This window comes from Struthio camelus, chromosome 1, assembly GCF_040807025.1.
Source record: "Struthio camelus isolate bStrCam1 chromosome 1, bStrCam1.hap1, whole genome shotgun sequence".
NCBI classification, from domain to species: domain Eukaryota; kingdom Metazoa; phylum Chordata; class Aves; order Struthioniformes; family Struthionidae; genus Struthio; species Struthio camelus.
Genome location: NC_090942.1, coordinates 67,433,095 through 67,452,699, shown reverse-complemented (window position 1 = coordinate 67,452,699; position 19,605 = coordinate 67,433,095). Strand labels below are relative to the sequence as shown.

General features: G+C 36.1%; 1 protein-coding gene across 13 annotated transcripts in view; it reads left to right on the top strand.

Moving 5' to 3' along the window:
- FGD4 (FYVE, RhoGEF and PH domain containing 4) overlaps window positions 1–18,170 on the top strand; it is a 117,952-nt gene extending 99,782 nt beyond the window's left edge. For all 13 annotated transcript variants that reach the window (XM_068946363.1, XM_068946388.1, XM_068946374.1 and 10 more), the window contains 12 exons: window positions 27–172; window positions 5,110–5,266; window positions 6,428–6,566; window positions 7,546–7,604; window positions 8,217–8,363; window positions 9,956–10,128; window positions 12,789–12,819; window positions 13,003–13,098; window positions 13,498–13,623; window positions 15,481–15,621; window positions 17,330–17,470; window positions 17,662–18,170. In XM_068946363.1, the coding sequence (XP_068802464.1) occupies window positions 27–172; window positions 5,110–5,266; window positions 6,428–6,566; window positions 7,546–7,604; window positions 8,217–8,363; window positions 9,956–10,128; window positions 12,789–12,819; window positions 13,003–13,098; window positions 13,498–13,623; window positions 15,481–15,621; window positions 17,330–17,470; window positions 17,662–17,919 (1,614 nt within the window). In that variant the 3' untranslated portion in view covers window positions 17,920–18,170. The remainder of the gene's footprint in view (window positions 1–26; window positions 173–5,109; window positions 5,267–6,427; window positions 6,567–7,545; window positions 7,605–8,216; window positions 8,364–9,955; window positions 10,129–12,788; window positions 12,820–13,002; window positions 13,099–13,497; window positions 13,624–15,480; window positions 15,622–17,329; window positions 17,471–17,661) is intronic.
- Window positions 18,171–19,605: the final 1,435 nt, after the last annotated feature.

Genomic DNA, 19,605 nt, shown 5'->3' with positions numbered 1-19,605 from the left:
CTTTGGGTTCTTTTTCTGTATTGCAGGTATTCTATTCCAGACTCCTAGAAGAAGCTAACAGAGGCTCATTTCCAGCTGAAGTGGTTAACAAAATCTTTTCTAATATTTCATCAATAAATGCCTTCCACAGTAAATTCTTACTTCCAGAACTTGAGAAAAGAATGCAAGAATGGTAAGGGGTGCTTTACTGGTTAATAATACTAATGAAGTAGTGTCTGTAGAAATTCTGTTACAGGGCTCAGGTAGGGAAGATAACTTCATAATTAAGTGCTCCAGTCCCAGGAAGTACTGTGGGTAGAAGAACATCTGCTCTTTTACCATTCATCAGGATCTGATTCAGTAGAGGACTTGGCATCGTATGCTTAAAATAAAGGACATCTATCTCACTGAAGCCAATGAGATTACTCATGATTAAATACTTTGCTGAATTAAGGGCTCCAAGTAGAATTATGTGCTACTTGATGATTTTTTTGGACAGAATACAAAAATTGAGGTAAATAGCATGTATGTGTTAGTTTGTCTCAGTCTTGTAGGACATAACTTTTGTCATTACTGCTTTCGTGTCTGTGATAAAGTGGGATTCTTTTTTTTTTTTCTGTGTTTTAATTTTACCAGTTTGAAACTAAAATCCATGCTTCGGTCATTTTTTTCTTCTAGCTTTTCTTGATAAGACCTCCATTTGGGGCAGGCAAGAAGGATAGTTTAGGTGTAAATATGCTGTGTAATGGTCGTGTATTATTGTAGTGTCTTTGTTCTTCCTTGATGTACGTGATTACAAATATCTTTGAGCTCTGAAAAGTCTGGAGGTATTTAAATTTCTCTTATGGAATTGTCAAAACAAAAAAAAAACCAAAAAAGTCCTAAACCATTGCTGCTTCCCTAGTTCATTTGAGAAAAGAGAACACCTTACAAAAAAAAAAAAAAGGAGAGCATGTTTTTAGGGTAACTTGGTCCGGTCATGTCATCTCTGCAGCTGTTTGGCTCCTGGCCTTCCATGTAATCTAGTGCTTATCCAGATATCATTTCCAGACATACATTCATAGAACACCTTAGATGTCAAAAATCACAATAAAAAATTAAAGAATAATGTATTCTTGTGATATAGATGAACACTCTTAGATGATACAGTATTATTTTAGACCACAAGCTATATGTATACAGATTCTGTAAGATGGAAGTCCCAGTAGTATTTAAAATAGAAGAATGGATATCATATGCAAAAGTAGGGTATCCTCAAATTTTCTGTAATGCACAAAAGTAAATAAAACCTAAGCAGCATGAAATATAGCAAAGCTTAAACTTTTAGCTTGCATTCCTTGCACCATGACAGTGTAAGGTACCTTAATCCTCTTGTATTAATTTATTTTTAAAAATGATGGTAAATATGAACCTAAGCATTAGAATAGAGTGCATATTTATGAGAAGTGGAGTATAACTTATTATAACGATGCTTAAAAAGTTGCTTGGACTGCATTATGTCAGTGCTTTGTATATTTGAACTGAAATTTACAGTATGCACTCACAGAAGACAGGTTGCAATATCTTGTCTATTTGCAGAATGCCAGTTGCGCACTGTAAATGTGTGTAAAATTACACAGTTTTAGAGGCTGAAAAGTGCTTCTTTAGGTGAGATTTGACTACGGGTGCAAAGCTAATAGATTATATCCTAAGGATGTGACCTTTCCCACATTGCTTGGAATAACCCCTCTGCTTTATCCTAGACAGCTTGTTAAATGTCCTTGAAAGAGTGTGCTTTTGGAAGGAGTTGGATGAAAGGATGCAGAGGAGGGGAACAGTTCCTGATTACTGCTGAAGGACAGAACAGGGATAATTTCACCACTCCACCCCCAGTATCTGAAATGTGTCTGGCACAACAGCCTCTGCCAGAGTTCACTTTCCTCACCAGTTCCCGTAATTAGACATAGAAAATACTTGAATGTGTTCTATTGGTAGTTCTGTAGACTTTTTCTGTTATTTTTTAGGTAAAAATTGCTGGATAAAGGTTTCTCTGAGACTCTCCCTGAGTTGTGATTGGTTTTCAACAATAGATTTTGAAACTGGGAAAGCAGCAATTGTCCTCATTTTGCCTTGTTTCATTGTTGTTGAAATAACCTGAAATGGAGTTTTCACATCTAGCATCTTTCATCTGTTGTCTCACTTATAGATGGTGCTCAGTAAGTTCCACCCATAATACCACTGCCACACATGAATTTGATCTGAGCTGTTGGCTTAAGCTGGCATTCTCAATTGCCCCGTGTTCTTTAAATGTTCCGTAAAATCTTTGGTAAATATCTTGATAACTATTGGTAAACGATCAGCCTTTTTTAGAAGAAAAGGCAGTGGGTACCTAAATTTAGCAGGTGAAAATGAAATTCTGACTGGTAATTGCATCCTGAATGAGTTGAGCAACAGCTGGAGCTGAATATCTCTTGTACAATGGGTGGCTTGAAAACAGTAGAAAATACCTCGCTGCAATGTTTTTCCCATGGAAAGCAGAGCATAGCAGATGACCCAAATCAAACAAGATATCCATCTAGCTCAGTCTTTTGTACCCAGGTATGACCAATACCAGGTGCCTGGGGAAGAATATAAGAACAAAGAGTCATAGCATCTTTTTTTTTCTTTTTTTTGAGCAAATTAGGCTGTTTCACTCTGAACACAAAGTTTTAGAATCCATAGTATCCTGTAGCAATTTTGGAGCTGACCTACTCTTTATGATTCCTTTTATTTTGAGTCTACAACTTAACATTTTGTTTGATGCCTGCTGGCTCTTACACTGGAAGAGGGAGCAAACAGTTGTTCTGCAGTCACCTTTGCTGTGCCGTGATTTCATAGACCTTTGCTTCAGCTGTTTTGTTGCTACCATGGCAGACTTAAATGAGATATTACACATCATGATTAGTAGCTCTGCTGTTTTATCCTTGAGGTTTTTGAAGTGCTATGGTGAATACCGTCTTGGTCAGGTAACAAAGAAATATGAAGTGTTTCTGTACACACAGAACAATGTGAGGTCCTATTCCTTGAGCCATATAATGATGCTGTCCTTGTTGCCAGGCAGCAATGCAGCACTAATTTGGTTCTATAGTAGTAGTTCTCTTTCCAGCCTTTCGAGCCAAGAAAACAATAACTGTCCTGGAGTAATGGCAATTAGTAGAATTTCAGGTTTTGGTTCATAGTGCATACTGTTTCCATAAGAAATGGACTAGTTATCTCTAGTCATAAGTCCATCAAGGGAAGAGTATATGATGATCTCGGAAGACTCTGACTTCCCCTGTCCTTCGTATTCTTCCAGAGCTCTTTGTGCTCTATGGACCTTGTTCTGCTTATCTGAAATGGTAATGGATTTCTGTTTTTCCAGCCTCAGAGTGTTTGGACACACAAACTCCTTGCACTAAAGGTAATTGTGAAAATGTAGCATCTCCATAAAGGGTAAAATCGCAGTGTTCTGTGTTAATTAGCTGCCATGGGTATCCAAGCAGCAGGCACAGCAAACTGTTCCTGCTTCCTGGTGTGTGACATTTTTGACATTTCCTTTAACATCTGTCTAGTAATAGTTGTGAAACGATTAAGCAGAAGCATTTATTTTTTATTCCAGTTTCTTTAGATACAAGGCAATGCTGCAGTCTTCTCTACTTCAAGCTTTTCAATTGCAAAAACCTTACAATGATTTAACCATGAAATGTATTTGAAAACTTTAATATCTGTTTTTATTTCTGGTGACCTTTAAAAAAGGATTCACACTTTCTTCGGTTCTGTTGGCATGATTTATATTTTATTTTAAGTTCAAAAATATGCTGCTACTTTGCAATAAAATGGCAACCCAGAGGAATAGTATTCAGTGGATGAAAGTAATGAATTTTTTGTTTTAAACTGCTAGCTTGCCTTTGAAAGTGTTTGTGTGTGTTTCCATGTCCAGGCTGGTTTAGCAAATACCTGAACCTAATTAAGGGTGGTGAACCTTGGTGACTGCAGAGGCACCTTCCCATCCTGCCTGCTCCCCTTGCCTCCTCGCCAGGCACAGCAGGAGCTCACACCTCAGCCAGGTCTCACGTATGCACCACCAGCCCCCCTCGGGCAGCCGGATGGGGACCAGTCTTTTGCAGCCCTGGGCTGAGACCCTCAGGTCTTTGGGCAGTACTCGCTCTTCAAATAACTTTTCCCTTCTGCCCAGCTTTTCTCTCGGAGAAATAGTGTATTGGAGTGGACTGCTGAAGTAATTGCAGTCGCTTGCTTCACTTTTCCTTCAATGATTTAAAAAAAAAAAAAAAGCTGTGTATATAAGGTATATATGGTATATATGCTATATGGTATGTTAAACTACAATTAGGCCACTACCTCAATGCTGATGTTAGACTTCCAAAAATTCAGCAGTACAGAGTTTCAGCATATGTTCTTGAATATGAAACGTGAACCGTGTATTTCACATTGTTGTTCTAAGAGATGCATATTTGCCATTTTTACTTTTCTTCTGTGCATCAGGAGGTACAGCTTCTCCACATGTCCTCACCCCTCCATCAGTTAGCTCATCTTTTCTATTCTGTTTTATGGGAAGATGCTGCCACTAATTGGGAAGGCTGTGGGACAGTCAGCACAAAAGGCTGGAATCCAAGGGATTCTCACTACTTCATAGGTTTTCTCAAATAAATAATAATTGTAAAAGGCTGTAAATACCTGAACTCATATGAGGCATGGAAGGGAAGCTCTTTATACTATGGATTTAGACCTCAGACAAAACCACAGGTTAGATACTTATAGGATAGAGTGAGGACAAAAGAAGATAATGTAGTTTAAGGAACTGTAAATGAAGTAAATGGGGGTGTGTTTTGTAAACAAAGCCTGTCATGTTTTTCGTATATAGGTAACTTTTCTTTCTTTAGTGCTCTACATGATCTGTAAGCATTATAGATCATCAAGAAGGATACAAACAATCTTTCTGTGGTCATTTCGCTCATTTTTAATCACTTCATTAGAACTCTATATGAGGTGATCCCAAATGGAAAGGACTCTCTATTAAACTCTAAAAGCTATTCTCTGACATGTTTTATAACCATGTGTGACTCTTTTTCTTTCCTATTTTTTGCTCTGAGATTCCGCCCTCTTATTTTGCAGGACTACCACCCCCAGAATTGGAGATATTCTGCAAAAGTTAGCTCCTTTCCTCAAGATGTACGGAGAGTACGTGAAGAACTTTGATAATGCGATGGAATTGGTGAAAATGTGGACTGAACGGTCACCTTTATTCAAATTCATTATTCAAGACATTCAGGTAACGGAGAGAGTAATGTAGTGCTCCAAGTGATATGAGCATGTGTAAAAGTGTATATGTTTGTGGGGGGAACAAAAGGATTAAAGAGAAATTAAATACCAAATCTCTTAGAATTAACGGTTGGTTTTTTCCACTTCGTACTGTATTCTATTTCTTCTCCGTCTCCCTTCATATGTGCACAAGCACGCATGCACATCCAGGCTTTCCATTGCAACCTAGAGGATCAAAGTATAAAGGTTGAAACAGAAGATTGAAAAATACTGCATTTTGTCAGAGATACCAAAAGTAAACACTATTTCAGTAAAAAAATTATATATCAGTGCAGAACTGTAGATCCTTGCTCTAAATTAGTAAATATTGTGTTGACTTATGCCAGTGCAGTTATCCAGAACAATAAGCTTTGAAAGTAAGTGTACAATCCTAAATGCTGAGCCAAAAAGATAAAGCTTAACAGCTGTGACAATGCATCATTCTTTTCAAAAGTGCTTTTTATTCCCTCTAGTGCTCCCTGTAGGTTTCTCTGGGAACTGGTTGGTATGTATCTTCTGACTGCAGACTTAGCAGATAGAAAAGGAGTAAGATCTTTCTGCTTAAATTTTACTGCACTATAGGTTATTGTGATTCTAAATGAAGGATGCTGACTATATGTATTTTAATGGAATCTTGTGATTACTTCTAAGAGTGTGGAAGTGAATATGCATCTTAAAATGCTTCTGGGGAGTTTTACATTATGAATAAAAGTGAAAGAAACCGTCCCCTCGTCAGATGGATAGATAAAAAAAAAATATACCTTATAGCCCCTTGAAAAGTGACTTTCTTCTAACACGTGGTCAGGAGCTGTTCCTATTAATTCAGTTGTTAGTTCTCCTGTTTTCTAGCTATTACAAAGCTACGTTCAAATACATTGGAGTTTGGGAGGTTTCTTTTGATGGGACTTCTATTTATGAATTCTACTAGATACCTAGATAATTTTTTTTAACAATTTTTAGGAAAGAATTTCTGATTATTTGGTTTGCTAAAGTAGTTTTCTTTCAGAAGGGCTATAATGCATGTTTTAAACTACGTTATTTATGCTTTATCAATCACAATTTTTATTTTATTGTATCCTGGAAAAATAATATTTGTTACTTACTACATTTAAATGTGTTTATAATTTCTTAGAAAGAAAAAGTGTGTGGAAATTTGACATTGCAACATCACATGCTAGAACCAGTACAACGCATTCCACGCTATGAGATGCTTCTAAAGGACTACCTAAGGAAATTGCCTCAGGATTCCCTTGACTGGAAAGATGCTGAAAGTAACTATTTTCTAGATTTTAAAATAGCCATAATAAGGCATTAGTAAGAGGATACTGTAGATTAAAGCTATCTTCAGGAAATACAAGGTGAAAAAGCAAAGCTATTGTGAAAAGTATGGTAGAATTTCTTCAGTGAAGTTGTAAGATTTAGGAAAAGAACCCTTTGGATAATGGATGAAGTTAGTATAAAAACAGCCTTTGGTATTTTCCTCTTGGAGTACATAAGTTTGCTTTAGTTTTGAAATTGTGTGAGGGTTTGGATTATTTTGTTTGCTTTGGGTAAAATTGGGGTTTTCTTTTTCTTTGGCATTCTGTTTTGTTTTATCCACATATGAAATGTATGCCTCTTTTTTTTTTTTTTTTGAAATGGAGTATAGTGTGATTTTCTTTATAGGGGACTCATCTTTGCTTTAAAAAAAATTAAAAAAAAGTGGAGCTAGGCTCAGTATTGTATTTTTTTAGCTCCTGCAGGGAAAAAAAGCAGCCCATTTTAAAATATTTTCCTCTCTATATTTACACAACAACAATTAACAGTTAATTCCACACGCCATTCAGAATTACTTGCCAGGTAATTTTTGGAAATAATTGGTTGCTGAAAGCCTTTTCTTAAATATTTGTAATATGAGCTGTTTGGACAATAAACATAGTTTGGCGTTTCAGACTACTTTCTGAAAAGAGAGGAGAGAATCATGACTGTCCACATCACAAAAAAGTGGTTCTAAGTATTGAAGCTCACTTTAAAGTAATCTGCAATAATTCCCATGTGACCTTTCCAGATTATTATTTCAGTTTGACCCTGTGCTTTACACTTTACTTTGGTTACTTTTGACTGATGATTTAAGAAATATATTGAGTGTATAGTTTACGTAAAAGTTAAAAATGTCATTTTGTAGAATGATCCATTGGTCTATGTAATACACAAATATGTGAAAATGCAGAGTTTTGTTTTTGATATTTTTTTTCTTTGTCTTCCATCTAGAATCCCTGGAAATTATATCTACTGCAGCAAGTCACTCTAATAGTGCAATAAGAAAAATGGTAAACAATTCTTGTTTCTTTGTTCATTTTTTAATATAGTATTCAAGTATTTAGTAAAGCTAAGAAATTCTGTCAGTTGAATTTTGCCAGGAGTGGGAACTGCAGATCTTCCCTAAAATGGCAAAAATTGTTTTCCTGGGTCCAAACGATTGCTGCTACTTACTGTATTTTTACAGCTCCTGGGAATGATAAAATTTGGCATTGCACCTAAGTCTCTCAAGTGGAAACCAGGCAAACTAAGTTCCTTTCCTGGCTTAAAATAGCTGACAACATATAGCACTCTTGACCTTGTTGCATCTGTTCCTGTAAATGGAAAGATAATGTTCGTAAAAAGTTGTCAATGTTTCTCTACTCTATACAGTTGGTATGATTGGTGTTTCATTAAGTATGTGAGATGTTTTGGACAAGAAATAATGCATGTTGTATGTATATACGCATTTTTAAATATTATCATGGAGATTACATTTGTAGAATTATTCGTTAACATATCAACTATGTATGTATTTTCAAAGCTAACATTCTCCAGACTTACACAAGGTCCAGACGTTTCATTTGCACATGGGTAAAGATCTCTATGTTGTTAAGTTTTCTAACTGTATTTTCACTGAAAAGGAGAATCTAAAGAAATTGTTGGAGATATATGAGATGCTGGGAGAAGAGGAAGACATTGTCAACCCTTCAAACGAGCTGATAAAAGAAGGACAGATCCTTAAACTTGCTGCTCGCAATACATCCGCTCAAGAACGTTATCTTTTCTTAGTAAGTATGGTGGCCTTTATTTGCATGAGTGGCTTTATACTTTTCTAGACTTCAAAGAACTACCGAAGAGAGAGGCGATATCCTCTTCTGGTTGATGTCAATGAGCAGCCTTTCCACTGATAATCCTAGAGCTCAAGCAAACCCTCTGCTGCTTGTAGAAAGACTTCAGAACACCACTTTGAACAGAATACATGGTTTTAAATACGTGGAACCAGTGTCCAGCAACTTGCTTTTAAATGATGGACTGCTGCCTTTAAATGCTGATCTGGAGCGTGAGAACTGGGCCTTTCTCATGAAACTGAAATGTAAAAGCTTAGGATTTTAGTCCTGATAGATTGTGTGTGTTGGGGTCCAAGTGAGCCTCGTGGCCCTGTATACTGGCCTCAGTATTACAGTAAATCATCCTCATTTCAGATGCCCATGTCTTGTCTTAGAACTAACAGACTACAGCAGTGCATTGATTTTTTGTATGTGTTATTTTTGTTTGTTTGTTTTTATTTCCAGCTCCCTTACAAAAGGCTTGATATAGTTCATTGCTTCCCATACTAAAAAACTGCTAGTATCAAGTTTGGGTTTTTGCTTATGAGCCTTCAGCATTGCATGTCTTCTGGTTAATAGAGGCCTGCTGAGTTCTTTACTAATAATGAATTGTGGAGGCAGAATTTGTGATTATTTGTGCTTCAGACAACATAATAAATGGTTGAATAGTCAGACTTTGAATGGAGCTAGATAGCTGATTAAAATGCCATGCACTTTATATGACAGGTGACAAGTTCAAGTGTGGTGTATCTGTGATACAGACTAGACAATAGGCTAGACAGTATTTCTATCACATATGATTTAAATGAAGTTAATTTCTCTTTTTAATAGTTAATTATGAGAAAAAGTGTTAACCTCTATAGAGCTGATTTTATAATTGCTTCTAGGCTGAGGCTGTAGACATTTAAACATTATCTTAAAACTAATTTTAATAAAGAAATATATCTATGTCCTGCTTTTGTAATTTTCCTTTAATTTTGAGGGATTCAATAAAAATAAAACATAAGATAAGTTGTTTTTTGAATAAATATATTGAAGATAATCCCCTTCAAATAATAGTGGTTACAGTTTCTACAAAACTAAGTGCTTTTGGTGCAGGATAAATATCAATGTATACACTGAAAAAAAAGGGTTTTTATTCTGCAGTTCCAAATAGTTTCTGCAGAATTGAGACATGAGAATGTTTTAACAAGAGATTTACAGTGTTATAAAATATCCACTCTAATTATCAACTCTAATATCTAAATATCCACTAAAACCTCCACTCTGCAGTTGATAATAAACATTAGGAAGACTGCTGTATATATAGAATATATATATGCATTGAGACTGACCTTTAATTTTATTTCTAAAACCCAAGAACAAATAAGAAAAATCAGTTCTCCCGCGTTTGAGCTTTGGTTTTCTTGTCTATCAGCTGAGCAGAACAGAACCTGCTTTCTCACCCACCAAGTTTACCTTTGCGATATTGTCCAGCTCAGTAGAAACTGTGGCTGTATCTGTGTTTTTGTTAATGGAAAGCCATATGTTTTTTTTTTTCCCCCCTTCCCCAGTTTAACAACATGTTGCTCTACTGCGTACCTAAATTCAGCTTGGTAGGATCAAAGTTCTCAGTTCGAACCCGAGTTGGCATAGATGGTATGAAGATTATAGAGACTCATAATGAAGAATATCCACACACTTTTCAAGTGTCTGGAAAAGAGCGAACACTGGAGTTGCAGGCCAGGTAAGGGAAGTCTGTTACCTAGTTTTTGGAGGATTAAATACATACACACACAAGATTGGACTAACAGACTTTGAGAAAGATAGAATGGGTTTCATCTTAATATCAATGCTTTGAAAATAGCCTAGGCTGCTATTTTCAAAGGATAAATTATCACTGTTTTTGTATTTATTTATTTATGTGTTAGTGACATAGAATCTCTTGAAATGTAAGATACAGCTACAATGTGTAGCACGTTGCCTTGCAGAAACACCTAAGATGGCTGTGAGTGGAGCTGGCTGGAAAACTGCAAGCCGTGTACCTAGCTGCTGCCAAGGCAATCTGGCCGAAATCAAGTGCTTTTAATCAAGTGCTCTGGGAAGCTAAGTGTGTTAGTTTGGGCAGTGCTGCTGCCTGTAGGACCCGAGCTACCATGGTACAAATGGCTTTGTTCACCTGAGGGCACCTCCACACAAAAAAAGCTCTTCCTCCTACTCCAGCGGGGTTAAGTCCACAGAACGTAGCTGTCTACAGTGGTAGGAGGGCACTGGCTTTCCTCTGTCCCTCAGGCCTCCTTCTAGTCTGCTTTTCTCCCCTGGTGCTGGGTATCACCCTCGCCTTGGAAGGAAGTTCTTCTTTTAGTTCTTGAATCCTTTTCCTGCATTTGCACTCTTCTGAATGGTACTTTTCTGCTGTACTTATTAATCCTGTTATCCTCTTGCCACTGCTGGGTTATCCTCCTGTTGTTCTTTTTGGGTTGTCTAGATTCAACTTTTCCTGTCAAGACCAGCCCACTTCAAATAAAAGTAGGGTGCATTTTTACCTCCACCTGTGCTGCTGGAGCTTCTTAAAGACCCTGTTCTTAGCAGTCAAGATTTCATTGCAGAGAGGCAAGGATTAAATAAGCAGGAGGATGTCTGTTCTGTGGTGAAAGCATGTATTTGGGGATAAACTAGGGCTTGCAAGCTATTTTCCTTTATGGGGAAAAAGTTTACAATATTTAATGAAAGTAACAGCAGTGACTATAGAAACATAACCGCATATAGAAATTTAGCTATGCTATGATTGAATTTGAAATTATATATAACAATAAATATATACTTTGGAACATGGCAGAAAACGCTTTCCATTAAGGTCTGAAAAACACACAAAAAAGTTTATTTTGTAAACTTTCCAGAATTATCAGTACTTTAAAGGGTATTGCATTAGTTCATTTAAGTGTGAGAAGAACATGTTTTCAGATTTTGTTTTATGAACTTTTTTGGAATGCATTAAGTCTATTCAAAATTTTGAAGGCGTAAGTACCAAGCTAAATCGTATTCAATTGGACTAGAATAATCTTGGTTAATGCATGAGTATTTAATGCAACCTATACCTTAATGGTCTTAATTCATGAGCTTGTATTCACTTTGTTGTAATGTTTAGTTTCCCCTTGATGTTTTCTTTACTAGGATACTTCTATTTATTTATTTTTCGGAACATATTTTGAGAGCATTTTCAGCTAATGGTTTTAAATAGCTGGTAGATAAGTCCTTTAAGAGACTGCTGATTTTGTATGACGTTTAACAACTCAGCTATTTTTTACGTAAGTTGGTAGGGAGAAGTATTTCACAAGCTTTTCCTGCCTCTTATACAGATGGGAAGGGGAAACACAGGTATTTAAGATTATAATTTTACTGCAAGTTGCTGTAATATTGCAAAAGAACATTTGAGGAGGCGTTTTTATTGAAATAGTGTGAGAGCTTGCTTTCACATCCTTCCTAGCAATCCGCAGAGAAATAAAATTTTGCATGTCAAATTTTTTCCACATCATTGTAAGTGTCCCTATTTGAATAAAGAGCCAGATATACTGTGGTGCTAGTTTGCATATTCCTGATTTAAAGTTTACAGATAAACTGTATTTGTTACCAGCATTGGCTAGTAGAGTGAAATAGCACTGTTACTTGTGGTATAATCCTGAAGATTTGAATGTTGAAGTCCTAGTGATATATTCTAAAGATAAATCTGTCATACAAGATCAGAATAGAAAATGCTTGCCCTGTCTTCTCTATCTTATCTGTAAATACCTCAACTGTACTTATTGATCCATTGATCCATCCATATCTGCCCAATGCATAAAACGGAAAATCCTGCTTTTTAGTTTATAGTAAATACTAAAGCAGAGTTTTCCTTGTTTTGGTTGGATACTCTTCTTGCCACTATAGGCAAATTTAAACAGCTAAAAACAGCAATAAGGAAATAATTTCTGTTGAGGAAGGGGGAAGTTTTAAGAGATGCATGGGAGAAATGGGTGTCAATATGTGAACTTAGTATATGAAATGAGGGAAGAAGAAAGCACCGGTGCCTAAATTATAGATGTCCTTCTTTCCTTTCTAACCTATGCTCCAAAAATCACTGTCTCAACAGTGTCTCAACAGTGAAAATATTATTACTACTCTTAAGTGCATTTACATTTATCTTTCAACTTGAATTCAGTGCTTAGTGGTTGCACACTTGTGAAACCTGAAGTAATGCTTTTTATTTATTTATTTTTATTTCCAAGTTGGACAGTTAATGTGCACTATTGTTTTACCTTATATACATGAGAATTGCTTCAGAACCTTGGCTTTTGCAACAAGTTGTTGATAGTGAGATAAAAGTTTCCTGAACTAGCTTTGGACTAACGTGTCAAATGTTTCTTTTAGTTCTGAACAAGATAAGGAAGAATGGATAAAGGTAAACTTATCTATATTCTATATTCTTAACTCTATTTTTAAATGCCTTTTCGCTGAAGCAATCCAAAAGTAATACTGATATTTTCTGGCTGTAGCTTCCCTTTGTTAATCACTAAATGGTCAGAATGTAGTCAGTCTATTGTAAACGTAGTATGTTTGAGGAATTTCTCCCTTGTTTCCTTAGGCGCTTCAGAACACTATAGAAGCTTTTCAGCAGAGGAATGAAACCTTCAGAAATGCTATTGCTAAAGAATATGAAGACATGCCTACTGAAGTTTCTGTAAGTTGTTGTTGTACCTTTGTAAGCTTCTTAGTACCCATTTTGTTTTTGTATAACTGGAAAGAGCATATTGCAAAAGTTTGGCAGGAGCTTCGCTTTCAAGCTCATCATTCTCGTAGCAGAGGAATTGCACAGTAGTCATCTTGTTAGTAAGTATTTTTCTTCATAATGTCAAATCTTATAAACAAGCCTCTTTTTCCTGAAATGCATAATAGAGTACCCTTTCAGTGGTGCGTAGTGGTTTCTGACTGGGTTCTTTGTTATTTCTTGCATAGAATTCAAAATGCATCTTGAGTTGCATTTTGCCATTTCCTTTCCAGAGGAAGAGAATAATTATTTTCTCTATTAAAAGTACTGCACAACTGGCTCTTTTTCTTATCCTCTCCCTCCTTCCCCCAGAACGCTGAGCTTGGGAAGAGAGCACCAAGGTGGATACGCGACAACGAAGTAACCATGTGCATGAAGTGCAAAGAGCCCTTCAATGCACTGACAAGGAGAAGGCACCACTGTCGAGCATGTGGACATGTAAGTGCAAAACCCCTGCTGCTGTAGCTGGTGAGCAGGTCCTAGACAGGTCTAAGCACCTAGTTGCCTTCCGGTGGCTGCTTGTTATGCTGCAATTTATTGCTGAGCTTATGGCTGAAAGTAGGAGCTGTGTATAGCAAACCACAATGGGGTCCTCTGTCTGGTTTGGTTGGCAAAACCTATGGTAAATCAGGAAGTAACCTGCAGCAGAGGAAGATGCACATTTGTGCTGAGGGTCCCAAACATCTGGACAGATTACACAGTTTTCAGACTGGCTTTACTGATCATCACAGTTTCAAGACCATGTCAAACTAGCATAAGCCAGTGTTATCCATGACTGCACTGGCTGCTCCGTGATCCCGTTCGGTCACTCCCTCTCTCCTCTTTGCAAGGAGTCCATGAAGCCATGTGGTTCACACCTTTGTCTTGGGTTAACCTGGATCTGGGCTCAGTGTGCAGCTGTGTCAACAAATGTGAAGCATCAGGGAAAGAGCTGGGATGGGGTGAGAGCGTGACTGCTGCTTTCAGCGTGTGATGGTACAAAAATGTATGCCACTTTTAAGTGACCATGAAATAGTGATCTCACTTGCAAGTTTTCAGAAGTTAATGGAAATAGAGAAAACGTGCTTCCTTTTCTTGCCACCAAGCAGCTATGCCTTTCTCCACTAGATGGTAGTGCAGCCCAGCTTTAACTTTTATCCCATGGGTTACCTGGTATGATTTCTTTCTAATGAAATGTGATATATGGTCTGAAGACTTATTTCCTTACTGCATTCACAACTCTGCTTTTGTGCTTTGCACAACACTAGAGACTTTTTCAGAAGTTCTGAATTATTGCTAATTCAGTTGTCATCTGTTTTTTTCAGATTTTCTGTCTTAAAAATTCCTCCATTATTCTTAAGAACTTACCTTTCCCTTTTTTATCTTCTGGCCATTTGAATTCCTGACTACTTCCCTCTATTGAGTTCCATGACATTTTCTTCCATTTTAATTTTAAAAGATTGTTTCATGGGAACTAATTTGGGTCAGTTATAGGTCAGCTTTCCAGAAGCTAATAATTGGAGATACTTAACTCGTATTCTCTAGGGATACTGTTTGAAGGTAGTGATTTAAATTAGTACTACAAATCCCTGGTCCACAACAAAATTTTGTTTAGGTGTTCAAGTGGTTCAAGTCCACTTGTCTACCTCTCTTTCCTGAAATAGCTACGCTTATGTTTTTCATCCAGGGCATCTCTTTCACCTGAAATAATGTTCCTGTGGAAAAAGAATTCTAACGGAAGAACTCTCTGACTTTTTAGCAATTCAGCTTTCTTGCATATTTTGTGAAAAGAAAAATCAGTGATCTGACACTGGCTTAATTATTCTGTGTACTAATCAACAGGTTCTGAAGCTGTAAATTTAGTTTTTATTATCAGGTTAAAAAGTTGGACGTTTCTGAGGAAATTAAAATTTTATCTGTCAATCGTACATTTCTAGGATTATGTAGGAAACACAAAGGGAAGTATACCTTTTGAGGCTAGCATCTAGAGAAACTGGAAAATTTTTTTCCTGCATCATGGCATACGCTATGTTCTAATTCTTTTCCTAACTTTAACCTACAGATATATTTGAAAGCCTAATGTGATTTTCTGTAAGATACAAAATTTCCACCAGTTTAAATAGTAAAAAGCACTTATAATTAAGAAACAGTGGCACAAATTTGAGAAAATCATGATTTTCATTTAAGTCATTATTGACATAATAGTGTCATAAAGCAGTTATCTCTCTTGGTCTGTATATTTAAAGAATATATTATTAATAAATATCCAGAATTAAATTCTTCTTTATAAACTTGCTTACCTTTTTTGTTTCTAAGGTGGTTTGCTGGAAATGTTCTGATTATAAGGCTTCTCTCGAATATGACAGCAATAAATTGAACAAAGTCTGTAAGGACTGCTATCATGTTATAACAGGTTGTACAGACAGTGAAGAAAAGAAGAAAAAAGGCATCTTGGAGGTACGTTACTTTAAAAACACTGAATGTGCATTGTTGCAAATAGTCTTGGCTCATCAATAGATGAAAAATGGTAGGATTTTTCCGTTCTAGAAGTAAATAGGAATGATAAATGGACCAAGGTCAGCCCATGCAATGGATTCTGCTTTTTACCATTCCTCTTTCATAATACTACTTTATTTCTCCAATCTTCTTTTAAAGTGGGAATTATAAGCCTTAGAACTAGTTTGCTTTTCTTCCAATTACATTAGCCAATGTGATTAAAATATTACCGTTCCTTATAAATCCCCTTTTTTTCCTTCTACACTTAAGCCAGCATAGCAACAAAACCCACTGCTACTATGATCAATTATTCTTGCAAACGTGTACTAAAACCTAAAGACTTGGGGACTGGAGAGAGGGCATTGGGAGAGAATTTCACTATGCAGGGTCTAAGCAGGATACTGTTTTGATCAGTGTATACAACTGTACCCCTTTAAGTCATCAAGTCATCAAGCTTTTAACACCTAAAAACTTGAGGGACCAATCTGAGCTGGGACACCCATGTTTCTCTTATGATCGGGGGAAAAATAGGCCTCTCTAAATTGCAATCAACCTTGACTTTTCTTAAATCTCCCTTGTTAGGCCCTTTTAAGATGCCTTAAATCTGTGAACACGTACACCTATGTTTATCTTGGAGGTACGGTAAAGACAGATTGACCCTTGAGGTGAATACTGACAGAAAGAGCCAGAAAAAATAAGATACAGATTGTAATTTCATATACAGTTCATAATCCATCTTGGCTTGACTCCATCAAAAAGTTTAAACAATGACACCAAGAATCACCATATGAAACACTTGCTTCTCTGAAACGCAAGCTTTCCTTCAAACTTGTGATAAAGGCTTAATATATTAGATGCAAAAGAGTAAAGAGTGCAGGATTCAACCAGCATATCTTACAGTCAAAAAGTTGTTTCTTGGCATGGCATCTTTATTAAGGTAGCTGAAGGAGCAAGCAACGGAGCCTCTTAGAAACATCCATCTGCATGACGGATGTCATGACCACAGAGTGGTTGGCTGTCATGTGGCAGCATCCAGTCAGCACCACTGCTTAAAAAAAATTCATGCCAAGGAAATCTTAACACAGAACCATCTTGTGTTCTTTCTGTTCTTCTCGAGATCGCTATTTAATCTGAGTAGCATGTCATTCTATCGTCCAATTTTAAGCAATTCACCTAATATTTTCTCTAGAATTAGTAATTGCGTTCTTATTTTATCCTTAGAAATGTATTTGCATTGCATTCTGTCATAATATTTTGACTGATGAAATAGAGTAGTTGTCATGTTGGATAGATAGTAGCACTTGAATGCCTAACATCAGGTTACCTTAGAAATAAGACATTGTTATAGATGCTAAGCTATGGAAAATGACTGTTCATCTGTGGTGGCAGAATGAGATCTAGAGTGATCTAGAAGCATATGACCTAAAAATACCGGTGTAAGAAGGAGCAGATTGCACATATGTTAAGACCATATATGTACGACTGAATGTATGTAATACATAAATATTCTGCCAAAATCCAGTCCTTCATCTTCTTAATTGCTCTTATGCAGATGTTAACCAAGGTTTCATAAGAGTGCTGTTGCATTTCAGCTTTGCTGTTTTATGCATTTTTCGTCTTTATTTGAGGAATGTTTATTGTCTTTTTCATGCGTTATACTGTCTCCTAGATTGAATCTGCTGAAGTCTCTGGAAACAGTGTAATATGTAGCTTTCTTCAATATATGGAAAAATCAAAGCCCTGGCAGAAAGCATGGTGTGTTATACCTAAACAGGAAGCCCTAGTGCTGTACATGTATGGTGCTCCACAGGTATGTGAAGTGGAAATTGAAAAGATTTTAATAATTACTTTTCATTGACACCTGAGGAAGAGAAGTCAAACAGCTTGGAAATGGAGGAAAAAAACCAGAAGTTTTTACAAACCTATACAGTAAAGCAAAGGTAGCGGGCAGATTGGTTTGTTTGTTCTTTTTTTTAATTGGGCACTATCCCTTCTTTTTAGGATGTTAAAGCTCTGGCTACAATTCCACTTCTGGGCTATACAGTAGATGACACTCCAAGAAGTGCTGACCTCCCACACAGCTTCAAACTGACCCAGTCAAAGTCTGTACATAGCTTTGCTGCAGACAATGAGGAACTGAAACAGAAATGGCTAAAAGTTATCCATTTAGCTGTCAAAGGTGAGACACCAGAATGTCAAAATGAACTGCAAGTGAATTTAGAAGAGCAGCCTGAATCTTCTAAAAAATCTGAATGCTGAAGCTCAAGAGCACATGGTATTTTAAAAGATTTCAATTGAATTCGTGGTTAACCTTCCTTGTGTTAACCTTCCTTTGCTCAATCAAAAAAAAAAAAAAAAAAGAAAAAAAAAGAAAGAAACAAACTTCTAACTACCATACACATCTTAGCACTTTATGTTTGGGAAATGTTTGGGAAAAATTCTGGTCTTTTTAGAGATCTTTTTCTTATATTTATGTTCTGTCAATAAAGGTGATATACAGGTCCATTTGAGAGACTTTTTAAAAAATGTGAATGCTATTAAAAATACCTTCTAACCGTAGCGTACTACTTGTTTGTCGTGATGCAAATTTTTTTTTGAAAATTCCAATTGCTATTTGATTAAAGTTTGCTGTTTTCATGAAGAATGCAAACACTGATGCTTCCTACTTACATGTTAGGACTGGCAACAGGATAAAAGATATACCTCCACATTGCCAAAATAGATCTGTAGTTAAATATACAGGGACAGTTTGGTTTAATGTATGTAGCTTATAGATCTAATTCCAGAGCTGTACATATGTTGTATTCATTTTTTTTTTTTAATTAAAGTATTGCAAATTACTTTTACAGGTATATTGGCTTTTAAAGTTTCAATTGATCAAGAACACAGTCTAATGATTTTCAGTCTAGAATATCTAAAATATGAGAAAATGATATATAATATATGTACAGTATTAAAAATATAGAATTCTTGATTTTTGCTTTGATTTCATGATACTAGGTTCCTCTTAGTGAATAATTTATTTAAAAAGCATGTTTTCTATTTGAAATTAAACAGAGTCCTAAATTAACAAATACTATTCAGTGATTTGTTTTAATAGCTGACAGGTAATGATCTTAATATTTTTATGCATTAAAAAAATAGCAGTAACTTAAGTGGCATGCAATGGACAAGTAAGTTCCAGTTGTATTTAAAAGAGTAGTTGCTTTTCTTCAGTGTCTTATCACTGTTATCTTTTAAGAGTGTAGTAGTCCATTACTAAAAAGCAGTATGTGGTTTGAGAAAATGAACAGATTCTAGTAATCTTCTGGGTTCATATATTTTTGCTTTAATGATTATTGGAACATTTTGAACTTTCAAAAATATTTTAGCTTTTGCAGAAGGCTAGATATTGGAGTACTTAGTTATGACAAAAATTTTCCAAGGATTACTGTTGTAGTATGGAGCCTGTTTTATATGAATCCTGGTATGAAGTCTGAGCCTGCAAATCTCAAGTTGCATTAATAGACCTTATTTGCATTCTACTTCTGGGAATAAGGACTTGTGGGCCTTATGGTATAAGTCCACTGTGAACTTTCATTCCTATTAGGCTTTTTATATGTAGAGGCAAATGACCTCCCCAGTTGAGAATTTTCACTGTAACATCCTTGGATGAAATACAGTAAATACAGAGGTAGTGATTGACTATCAGATAGATCATTGAAATTGTTTCCATCTTTTCTTTTCTGACTCCTCAAAGGAAGGAAAATATTTAACTTCTACAATCAACTCTTCATGAGAATATTCAGCAATCTTACTTCTCAAATATAAATATAACTGATTTTAGAACATCTCAAGCTAAACAGCTTAGGTGAAGTCCAGTTTTGTGAGTAACACTAGGGCAGACTTAGACTGGACCCTTTTTATAACGAGATTTCAAAACAAAGTATTGACTAAACTCCCACT